Below are 12,746 nucleotides of genomic sequence, written 5' to 3' on the forward strand. Positions count from 1 at the left end.
TCCAATTGGGTCTCAGCATGCCAGCCTCCGTGTCCTGGGCCCTGGCACACTCTTGTTACTACCGAATCACCATAACAACTCAAACCGGTTCCATTTCACAGAACGGATTCGGAATCCAAGTGTATCGTATAATGGTCAACCTTGCTGTCTCTGTAAATTTTGTGAGATGGCGTGTCATCCTGTGATTGGTTTCATTAAATGGAAATTGGTATCGGACTAACCTATGTGATTGATTTCTGTTTTTGGTAGAGGGTGTGCACGAGGTATTCGTGTTCTCTCTCTCTCTCTCTCTCTCTCTCTCTCTCTCTCTCTCCTTGTTGGTGGTGTTTCTCCTTGTGTGAGAGGGTCTAATGGGGAGGAGGAGGGGCTCCAGGAACCCAGTGAACGTCTTTTTCAGTTGGGTTCGGAGGCAGTCAATCAAGGTAAACATCTTCCTTGGTGTGACCACCTTGATCACTGCTGTGATTCTGCTGAGGTTCCTGGTGAGAGACCACAACCATTTCTTTGTGGCGTCTGAAGTCATCCATGTGGCTGGCATCATGGTTCTTGCCTACAAGCTCATCACCCAAAAGACCTGTTCTGGTTTGTTGGTTTCATCAATTCCCTTATTTTCAATGCCTTTGTTTCATTCTTTCGTTTGAGGACAACTTGATTTTTGGTTTTTGGTTGGAGTTTTTGTTGTGGTGATCATTGGTTGCTTTATGTTAGATGTAAGATAAAATTTTGTTGGCAGCAGTTGGTCTCTTAGGCTATTGATTATGGGGGTTCTTGTGGCTTTCTTTTTTACCCCAATTTGTTTAAGATTTCATGTTCTAATTATCAAGGGGTACTTGATAACTTTGATGTGTATATATCATGCAAATTGATCATTGTATCATATGTTTTTATGTGTTTTTCATTATGATAGTAGATGCCTTACTTCATCCTGTCCTTTTGGTTGTCATCATTTTAAGCATGGTGCAATTTGCTCTCTCTCTCTCTCTCGTATTTCCTTTTTTCTGCTTGTTTGACATGATATTGCCGACAATTATTTTGCCTTCGCATCTGTACAGATTTCCATTGGCCAACATAAACTCACACAAATCTCTTGGAAGATTTACTGAATGGATCAGTACATGATCACTCATCCATCATCAGTCCTGTCTTAAAAGAAAAATAGCTTCCATTTGTTTTTTATTGCTAAACAGGGGCAAATGCTCTCATGAGACTCGTGACAGTTTGAGAATTAGATTTCCATTTTCCATCACCATCTCATCTTCATCTGTTCATTTTTTGTTGCTAATTGACTTAGAGACTGCAATGGTCCTCTTGACTTGCTTCTGGAATACTGCCAGTTATGGTATTCTCCAACCATCTGCATTGCCTCTGGTTGTGTTTGGATTAGTTAGTACTTGGAGTTGTGTGAGTTTGCTGAATGCTAAGCATTTCTTATCAAGTAGAACTCTTCCTAGGTAATTCATACAATTATTCACTTATGCTGCTTGATTTCAACTTCAAAGACAAATCTGAAGAAAATTTGAAGTTTGTAACAATGAAGCCTTGAATTAGAGGGTTTTATGCTTGTACCTATTGTTTTGCTATCCATAGGTGTTTACCATTATATATGGGCATTATTTGACAATTTTATCATATACGTTAAAACAGAAGCGTCGTGTGATCAGGGCGGATAATCGTCCAATTATGTTGGACGATTTGTCTGATGATACGGGTTACTATATATATAGATATATATATTATTAATACCAGACTTCTAGGTTTTGAGCTTTTCTAAGATAAGATGTAGCATATCTATGTCTTGTTCATCTCTGACAGTTTGGACCGTTTTTTTTTCTGGGTTATGTAAAGTTTACTAGCAATCTATGTGTTAGCTTATTTTTCATTAATATTATTTGTAATATATGTTAAATAACACAATTCAAATAATGGATTGTAATTTAATAATACCCTTGTCAAGAACAACTCACTATTGTAATTTAATTGTAAGCCCCAGTTGCACAGATAAGGATGGATTTTGTCATGACCAATATTACTTCAAGGGTTCAGGTTTGGTTGAAGATGACCCAAAATACTCTCCTCACAAGTTTAAGCTGAATTATAGCAAAATCTATATGGATTCTAGTTTCAATAGTGTTTGCAAATATGGCTGAGGCCTAAACTCCCAATCAGTCTTGATTGTTGAGCACACGCACACACGCACACAATCTCGCAAAAACACATATGATGAATTATATCAGTGATTAACCATGTTTATGTAAGTTTGTTTGTGAAGCTGCTTCTTAAGCTGAGTACTTCTTCCTCGTGCTTGTAGGGTAAAAAAGTTGCTTCTCCGCACTAGTCCACTTATCAGCAATTTGTTTTTTGAATTAATTCAAATAAACCTTATAAACTTGTCATATAAAAATGCCAAAATATGAGATTGTATTTAGTCTTCCATATGTTTATGTTGTAGTTTTTTACTCTTCTTTCCATTTTCAGGTCTTTCACTGAAGTCACAAGAGCTCACTGCTATATTTCTGGCTGCAAGATTAATTTGTAGTTTTTCCATGGAATATGACATTCATACAGTGCTTGATTGTGCAACTCTTGTTTCAACACTGTGGGTTATATATATGATACGATTCAAATTAAAGCCCACCTATGTCAAAGAATTAGACAACTTCCCTCTGTACTATACGGTAAGTTTTCTATGTATGTTTATCCAGTGGAATTGGCTTGTGGCATGGATTGATTCATGAAAGTGCTATCAGTTTATGCCTTCTTTGGCCATTATCATTAGCATCCCTTCCTTTCTTACTGTTTCAGCTAGGCTTGCCATATCTTGTTCTCTGAACCCATGGATTGTACCAATTTTGAACTGTGATAACCCAGTTAGGCATCAGGTTAAAGCCCAGTTGCTCAAAATGATTCATTTGATCCCATATTCATTTGGAACCCATCTTTGCTTGTGCAACCTTGAACATAACCATTATGGCTTGGTTGAGTGTGAATGAAGACAGCTTGATTCTCATGCATGATTGATTAATCGATTATTAAATGTACTTGCCTATGGCCCGGCATGGTACTGGAATGCAAATAATGTTTTCATCTTATTTACTTGATCCAGACCAAATTCTCAAGTTTACCTTGTTTTTGACAATTTGGGTTGTGCTGAATTGTTAGAAACCCATGCTCCGTTATGTTTGTAAATTCTCAATGGATTACTTTTCTTATGAATGTGTTCTTCCTCCTCTAGGTGGTTCCTGCTGCACTGCTTTCCGCATTTGTGCATCCATATACAATGCACTCTATTTTCTACAGAGTTCTTTGGGCCTTTTGCGTCTACCTGGAATCAGTTTCTGTCTTGCCTCAGTTACGCCTAATGCAAAATGCGAAGGTATACACCATGATGTAAATGGATCATGTTCAATTGAGATCTATTGTGAACAAATCTGATAAATTGGATCTGGTGCATCAGATATGAACTTGGAATTAGGTTTGGAAACCATAGAGAGCCATAAAATTTTGATCCCTATCCTTTTTGGCTCTGAATTTACATGTGAAACAGTGTAACAAGATGTAAGCCTTTATTGCTTTCTGACCTTTTTCAATGGGTTCCAATGTGAAAGGCTCCTTACAAAATCCAACTAAGCAGACTTGGTTTGTTTGGCTACCCAAACTAAATAATTATCATTTAATGCCTATATGTGGTGAATCATTTTATCAAATTACTGACATATAGCTTTTGAAATGCTTTTCCAGATGATCGAACCATTTACAGCTCATTATGTTTTTGCACTGGGTGTGGCTAGATTTCTGGGCTGTGCTCACTGGATCATTAGGGTGAGTCCTTGCTCATTTGTATATGTTTTTCCCTATCCTAAATGAAAACTGCATTGTTTAGACGAACCATTGATAACCCATTAATGCACATTTTTGTTTTCGGCACTACATGTCTCAAGGAGAATCTGAGTGATAGTTAATGACTGTCTGTGATTTGAAATGGAAGCTGATACATTTTCTCATTTAGGACATGAAACCATTGGAGATGTAACACTAACATCTCGAAGACTACTTTAAACTGAAATCTTAATATCAAGGTTACATATTTAAATGCCGTCCAGTTCAATGCCATGAGCAGTATAGCGATCAGCTCTAAACAGAAGTGTTTTTTGTATTATGGCTACCGTTGGACATAAACAAAAGTGATAAAAATTACATGTTTTTCTGTCACAGCAGTTTGAGATAATTTAAGTGAAATTGTGATCTCAATTAAGCTGGAAGCTTTTAGATGCAAACCATGGTCATGCCTAAGGACATAATTGAAGTTTCCACATTATTACAATTATCATTGTTTAGGATTCTTGCCATTACTGTTTAAGTGGGACACTGGTCTTTGTTAAAGACTATAAAAAGTGGATCTTCTAAAATGGACTGCTCTGTCTGGAAACATCAAGCATTTTCTTGGCCCCTTTGTTTTTTAGACTGTTTAGATTGTTTTACATACCTTGATGGTATTATTGCATCCTAACAACTTATGCAGATCGGTGTCAGTTTTAATAGCTGAGCCAATAAGCATGCCAAATATAGTACTAACCTGCGGGTTGATATGCTATAGCTAACCTCAACTTATGTTCTTTTATTCAACTATTTCCTTAACCTTGTAATGCATGTTTGAACTTTCATTTCCATTAAATTCAACTGGTCTTGTAGGCTAGAAATGTCAATTTTCAGTTCCAGTTATTAATGAAAGTGAACTGCTTAAAGGGTCAATGCTTTGCTTTCAGAAAGTTAAGCACAAATATTGATTTTTTGCTTTTGATGTTCAGGTTATCGAACGTGGTGGATCGTATCTCTTTCTCGCAGGAAGTGGGTACTTGTGGCTACCAATGGTTCTCCTCGCAGAGGTTGTCCAGACTTTTATTCTTGCTGATTTTTGCTACTATTATGTCAAAAGGTGAACTTTCCCATCACTTTGAGAAAACCTTGATTATATATTCATTTACTCTTCCATATACTCCATTAGGACTGCATCGCTGCTTATACTTGTTTTACTGCTTTGCAGTGTCATAGATGGGCAATTGTTGATGAGGCTTCCTTCAATGGTTTAGTTGTCAGATTGATTGAGTGATGATGATGTTGGCTTCAAGTTATTTAAATCAAATCTTTATCTGAAAGATTCTGCATAGACCATACTTTTGATCAAAAGATGGTTGTTCTGTTCCTTCTTTCTGCTTCTTTTGGTCTAAGTTGCTGATCCTTAGGAAACACAAACTTAAGGGCCTGTTTGAATCGCGGACACGCATGCTGTCCTATTCTCTCTGCAGACAGGACAGGATGTGCTGTCCCACCCTGTCCATGTGCCCTTAAAAACAAATCCCATGTGTCCAGGGTTATCCTGTGCTCCACTGGGGGCACATGATTTTATCTTTCAGGAAGATGGTAGCATGACAACATGGTTATTTCTGAAAACAAGTCCCGCTGGTTATGTTCTGCCACATTGATTTTTTGTTTTTCTCCACAAGCTGCCCTTTTATCGACTGCCAAATATCAAATTAGTCAGCATTGTCTTGATCTTCAGATGACCATCGTGTCGTCTATCATTCCATCACTTTTTAGTCATAGGAGACAAAAATACTACGAAAAATGATTTTACTGTACAACAAATTTGATGCATTTATCAAAAAACCCCACATTTTCAAAATTTGCCCGATAACCAATTTCTTAGGTTCTTTAACTTTTTTAAGATCTTTTTACCCTTTGCATGTGTGAACCTCATGAATTTTGCATCCCAAATACATGAATTTTCTCATAAATCTATGGAACAACCTCTGGTCTTAGAACTATATCTTAGCCATCCCACATCTAAAACTCACATTTTTATAGCTGTTGAAAAGATGAGACACTGAATTTGAACTTTTTTGTTTTGAGTCGGGAACGAAACCCCTTTAGGGTTCTCATTTTTTATATCCAAAATTGAAACAAAAAATTGTTCTGTTACAACCGAACAGTCTGTGTTCTAGAAAGTGTTTCTCTCAAACTGTTCATCAGATTGACATGATCTCGGTGGCATTGAAAAGTTAATGTCTTTATCTTTTAATGTTATTTTTTCTGTTTTTTCATATTTTCGGTGCAGGTGGTCGAAAAATAACATACAATCATCGAGATAGGCGCGCATTGTGCTTGTTCATCTCATGTTTTAGAAACTTTTTGCATCTAAAAAGAAATTTCACATCTATAGTATGAAAATCATGATACTACTTGCGGATTTTGTCAAGAGTTTAGCGTTGGTTGCAAAATTCCTAAAAAGTTTGCAAAATTCCTGAAAGGTTTGCAGAATTTACAAGTTTCACATGTGGTGATACAAAATTCTTTTTTTGATAACAAAATTATGGTTTTATAGTACAAAAATTATGATACTAACGAATTTCGTCTCAGAGTTTGATGTTGTTGATTGCAAAATTTTTGAAGGGTTTGTAGAATTCACAAGTTTCGCATGCAATGATACGAAATTCCTTTTCAGATGCAAAAATTGTGGTACTAGTAAGAAAATCATGACACTACTTGCGAATTTCATCAAGAGTTTCTCGCTGTTGATTGCGAAATTCATGAAGTTTTGCATGCGGTGATGCGTTATTTTCAGATGCAAAAATCATGGTACTATTGTATGGAAATTGTGACGCTACTTGCGAATTTCATCAAGAGGTTCAGGTTGTTGGTCGCAAATTCTTGAAAATTGTGATGCGAAAATCATGGTATTATAGTATGAAAATCGTAATACTAAATATTATATTTTGTTTCTTAAAACTTTTTTTGCGCAACTCAGGGTTATTTTTGCATAACCTAGGTTTTCTTGTGGTCCTCAAACCTTTTCTTTCTTTCGATAAAATCTTGATGGTTATTTTTTATGAAACATACATCAACAATACTTCATCAATGACACCTCATCTTGTCATTATTTTTTGATGCAAAAAATGAAAGAATCTGAAAAAACACAAAAATATATAGGAATTATAGATGAAAACATATTTTCGATGATATTTTATTTACTAAAAAATGATGAGCGAACATTGAGATACTACCCCGAAAACATTTTAAAATAGGAGATAAACATGTGTAACTGTCCATATCCTAGTGATTCTATGCTATTTTTTGGTCACATGCATAAAAAATTCAGGGAAACAAAGAAAGTTCAAGAGTTTAACTTTTGAATATGGAGCACAAATTATTTGGTTGTAACAGTCTGGAGAATAATTTTCTATTTCTATTTTAGATCTTATAAACCAGAACCCTAAAAGAGTTTTCAATTCTGACTCATAACAGGAAAGTTTGATTTTGTGTCTCAACTTTCCAATGGCTATAAAATAGTGAGTTTTTGATGTCAGATATAGATATGAGAACAGATGTTTTGCATAATTATGAGAAAATTTGCTTATTTGTTATGCAAAATTTGTGAGGTCTACATGTGAAGTGTAAAAAAGTCCAAAAAAGTAAAAAATTTGTGAAATTGAACATTGGACAGAGTTTGAAATTTGGACATTTTTGTAAAAATGTGTCAAATTAATTATGCAAGTCATTTTCCGAAGAAACTATCTAGGCATCAAGCCTAAAGCTATCTTGCAGCCATAACTACAAAGAATTTCTTGATGATGAAGTTTTCTGCTGAAGCGGGTGATCTCCGGATGGGGTCACCAACACTCAAACTCTCACAAAGCCCACCAGTTAAAGGCACCAGCGCACAACCAGTAGGAGTAGAACTTGGGGCGAAGGGGTCAGTACCTTCTTCTCAGGGAAAATATCTGAAATGCTTGTCAGATACAAAAGGTTCCAAAAATGAAAATGATTTCCTATAATCAAGAGCACCTGGAGATTTGAACGGGAGATGAGATCTATTTATTGGATTTGGACTCAAGTTCTTTTTCAAGCTTATTCAAATTTGAATATCAGTTCATAAGTCCAGCCTGCAAATCAGGGAGACAAATCGAGCCAGCAGGAAGATAAATCAAATTCAAACTTGAATTCAAATTCAAACTTGAATTCAAATTCAAACTTGAATTCAAATTCAAGCTTGAGGTGGTTCACAAGTCCAGCCTACAAATCAGGAAAAGCACGTTCTGTTAGTTAATACAATTGTATAGTTTTTGTTACCGTGTATACAAAACTCGTGTATTTAAAAACTGACGCCAAGTGAAAAAGCAATAACAAGAAAAAGTTTTCTACGCACCACATCAGAGTGCGTCAATTTCATTTTTTATGAATTTCATTCTTCACATGGTATCAGAGCATACCAATAGTTGAGCGTTATCGATGGTGTCAAGCTCAACCTTCTCCTACAACAACTCAACTTTGACAACGTCTTCGATGAGTGCAAACTCGTTGTTTTATCTTCATCCATCTGACAGCCCTGGGACCAGTCTGGTTTCACAACCATTAGTTTGAGACAACTTCTCTATATGGCATCGGGCCATGTGTATGCCGCTCGGCGCAAAGAAAAAACTCAGTTTTGTTGATGGATCAATTCCAAAGCCTGATTCATCCTTGCCCGATGCAGCTGCTTGAAAAAGATGTAACGACATTGTACTTTCATGGATTCTCAATGTCATTCACAAGGACCTTGCGGCAAGCATGATATATGTTGAAACTGCAGCGAAAGTTTGGAATGAACTCGAAGACCGGTTCTCACAGTCCAACCATCCCCGAATATACCAAATAACACGAGATCATCAGTCATAAGCAAATGCAAGGTTATGTATCCACATACTTCAATAAACTCAAAGGAATGTGGGACGAGTTATCCACGTATATTTCGATATCCACATGTTTGTGTGGAGCCATGAAATGTTTAAATGACATACAACAACGACGTCTCATGCAGTTCCTTATGAGACTCAATGATAGCTTCGGCGCTATTCATAGCCAACTCCTTCTCATGGAGCCCATGCCTTCCGTCGCCAAGGCATATGCACTAGTCATTCAAGAAGAACGACAATGTGACATATGAAGCATATCGATGTCCGAATCAATTGGTGCACCAACTGAAATTCCAGCTCTTGTTAAAATGTTTCCCAACTAAGAAGTCAATAATAAAGGGTGACCAAATCGCCCTAGGCCGAAGTGCGAGCATTGCGGGAAACTCGGTCACATTAAAGCTAAATGCTTTTATATTCATGGCTTCCCACCACGTCAAGGTGAATCTTCTTCAACACGAGCCTACGCCAATATTGCCAATGCCAATGTTGCAAAAACCCAATCACAATTCACTCCAGACCAGTATGAGAAAATCATGACTCTCATAAGCCAAGGTAACCCAAACCCCGTAGCAAATCTTGCAGGTATAATCTCTTCTCAACCCAAGTATGTGTTTTTGTCCACAAGTCAAATATGGGTCATAGACACTGGTGAAACCGATCATATGACCAATAACATTCATAACTTAATTTCTCCTGTACCGTCTAGATATCCACCTATAGGTATGCCTAATAGCTTGACCAGTCAAGTCTCACATTCTAGTAATGTCGAGTTGTCACCCAATATCACTCTGTCCAATGCCCTATGCATTCCAAACTTTTAGTTCAATCTAATATTTGTCAGCAAACTTATTTGAGATAACGATTATGAAATCATATTCAAGAAAGATCACTGTATTTTGCAGGACCCTCACATGAAGACGAAGATTGGAGCGGCTAGGATGCATAATGGACTATATATTTTCGAGATGGATGGTAAAGTTGCTTTGAATGTTAATTCATCTTCTCTTTGGCATTTCAGACTTGGACACCTGTCAAACTCTAGAATTAGTCCCTTGATTAATTCAAATAAAATGTCAGCTGGTTTCATTCATGATTCTTGCTCTATTTGTCACAAGGCTAAGCAATCTAGATTGTCTTTCCCTCAAAGTTTAATATCCACCCACAAGCCCTTTCAATTGATTCATTGTGATGTTTGGGGACCGTACCACACATCATTCACAGATGGAGCACAATATTTTCTCACCATTGACGATGATTTTAGTCGAAGCACTTGGATATATTTGATGCGCTACAAATATGAAACGTTTGGTTTTATTCAACATTTCATCTCCCTCATTTTAACGCAATTTCAAACTCAAGTTTTTGAACATTCGATCTGACAATGGCAAAGAATTTTTTTCAAATGAAATGATCATATTTTTGGCCAAAAAGGGAATCAATCACCAGCATAGTTGCGTTGCAACGCCTCAACAAAATGAGGTCGTTGAACGAAAACACAGAGATTTGCTCAACATTGCCCGTGTGTTAAGATTTCAAGGAAATCTACCCATCCAGTTTTGGGGAGAATGTATATTGACCGCAGCCTACCTCATAAATTGTCTTCCGTCCCAACCACTCAATGGAAAGTCACCATATAAAATCTTATACAAAAAAATGCCTAGTTACCATCACCTCAGGATATTCGGATGTCTATGCTATGCACATAATATACACGTTTCTCACAAATTCGATGTTCGTGCCCTGAAAATGTATATTTATTGGATATCCTCATGGTCAAAAGGGTTATAAATTATATGATCTCGATAACCAAAATATTTTTATAAGCCATGATGTAAAATTTTATGAAAACAATTTTCCTTTTCAAAATAATTATGATTCTGATGATAGGTATGTCATCCCCAAACCGTCACTAGAATCAACTGAAATGGGACCTAATCCAATCACCATATCCACTTCACCAAGTTCTGGCTACCCTCCTGACCAATCCAACCAAGTTCCTCAACGTGACTCACCCACAACTCAATCCAACCGACCACGTCATCGCAACCCTCCATCATATCTCTCTGATTATATATGCAGTTACGCTACTACCCATTCACAAACAACGAATTCAAGTGGGACTCCGAAAGGTACTCACTATCCCATTTCCAATTATCTCGGATGTAATAAATTCTCACCATCCCATCAAGTGTTTCTTGCAGCCATCACTTAGACTTCAGATCCAAAGAGTTTCACCCAAGCCATAAAACATCAACATTGGCGAGATGCAATGGCAAAGGAAATTTGTGCTCTAGAAGACAATCACACTTGGTCGTTGGTCCCACTGCCTCCAGACAAACAAGTCATCAACTGCAAATGGGTCTACAAAACAAAATATAAATCTGACGGGTCCATTGAGTGTCACAAGGCTCGACTAGTAGCAAGAGGATTCACGCAAATTTGCGGATTGGACTATCATGACACATATGCACCAGTTGCCAAAATTACCAACGTTAGATGCCTCCTTGTCATCGCAGCTGTTCGAAACTGGCACCTCTATCAAATCGATGTGAATAACACATTTTTACATGGAGACTTACATGAAGAAGTATATATGCAAGTAGCACCGGGTTTTTCACGAAAGGGAACCTTGTTTGTAGACTGCACAAGTCTATATACGGCCTTAAACAATCATCCCACAATTGGTTTTCAAAGTGATCATGCTATTTGATCAAATTAGGATTTGCTCAATCTAAAGCTGATTATTCATTATTCTCACTCCAAAGAGGTGCTTCACTTACCTTGGTCTTAATATATGTCGACAACATTATCTTAGCTGGCAATGATCTCAATTACATTCAGCTTCTCAAGGCCAATATCAATCGTCGTTTTCAACTCAAAGACCTTGGAGTACTAAAATACTTCCTTGGCATTTAAGTGGCACGATCGCAAAAAGGGATATTTTTATCTCAATGCAAATATACACTCGACATTATTGACCAAGTTGGATGTTTGGGTGCTCGACCAGCCTCTGTTCCCATGGACTCACTCCACAAACTCACTAATGATGTTGGACATCAACTTCAAGATGGGAGTGCTTATAGACGACTCGTTGGAAAGCTTATTTACCTCACAATAACCTGTCCTGATATAATGTATGTGGTGCATAATCTCAGTCAATTTATGGGCACACCACGACAACCGCACATGGATGCTACTCTTCGCCTCGTTAGATATCTTAAGAACACTCCAGGACAAGGAATTCTCTTATCCAGCACAAGTTTTTTTACAACTTATTGGTTATTGTGATTTCGATTGGGCCGCATGCCCAGTTACTCAACGGTCCACAATTGGATTCTGCACGATGCTCGGTACAAGCCTTTTGTCTTGGTGCACCAAGAAACAAACCACAGTTTCACGATCTTCAGTTGAAGCTGAATATCAGTCCATGGCCACAACCAGTTGCGAGCTTACTTGGCAGAAATATCTCCTCTCAGATCTGGATGTCAATCATATTCAAGCAATGCAGTTATATTGTGACAATCAAGCGGCTCTCCACATCGCTGCAAATCTCGTCTTTCATAAACGAACAAAACACATCGAGCTTGATTGCCACCTCATTCGGGACAAGATTCAAAATGGCTCCATCCAGACATATTACATTCCTACTTCAACACAGCTAGCAGATATATTCACCAAGGCACTAAACCAACCAGCGTTTTCTGCACTTAAGACCAAGTTGGGTGTGTATGACCCACACGCCCAACTTGAGGGGGAGTATTCAAATTTGATATCAGTTCACAAGTCCAGCCTACAAATCACGGAGACAAATCGAGCCAGTAGGAATCAAATTCAAATTCAAACTTGAATTCAAATCACAAGTCCAGCCTACAAATCAGGAAAAGCACGTTCTGATAGTTAATACAATTGTATAGTTTTTGTTACCGTGTATACAAAACTCGTGTATTCAAACGCCAAGTGAAAAAGCAATGACAAGAAAAAGTTTTTTGCGCACCGCATCAGAGTTAGGGGTGGCAAAAT

At 37.4% G+C, this 12,746-nt stretch overlaps 1 protein-coding gene across 2 annotated transcripts; it reads left to right on the forward strand.

Moving 5' to 3' along the window:
- The first annotated feature begins 241 nt into the window (after nucleotides 1–241).
- Nucleotides 242–5,214, forward strand: LOC149843218 (uncharacterized). Of its 2 annotated transcripts, XM_089999654.1 has the most exons (6): nucleotides 242–582; nucleotides 2,476–2,675; nucleotides 3,233–3,373; nucleotides 3,739–3,819; nucleotides 4,806–4,933; nucleotides 5,042–5,214. In XM_089999654.1, exons 1-6 carry the CDS (start codon nucleotides 351–353, stop codon nucleotides 5,085–5,087), a joined length of 828 nt encoding a protein of 275 aa, XP_089855780.1. In that variant the 5' UTR covers nucleotides 242–350; the 3' UTR covers nucleotides 5,088–5,214. The 2 variants fall into 2 exon arrangements, with proteins under 2 accessions (XP_089855780.1, XP_089855781.1); XM_089999655.1 differs by lacking the exon at nucleotides 5,042–5,214 and having other exon boundaries at nucleotides 249–582; nucleotides 4,806–4,937.
- Nucleotides 5,215–12,746: the final 7,532 nt, after the last annotated feature.

Source organism: Nuphar pumila, chromosome 3 (assembly GCF_984573655.1).
Source record: "Nuphar pumila chromosome 3, dmNupPumi1.hap1.1, whole genome shotgun sequence".
NCBI lineage: Eukaryota > Viridiplantae > Streptophyta > Magnoliopsida > Nymphaeales > Nymphaeaceae > Nuphar > Nuphar pumila.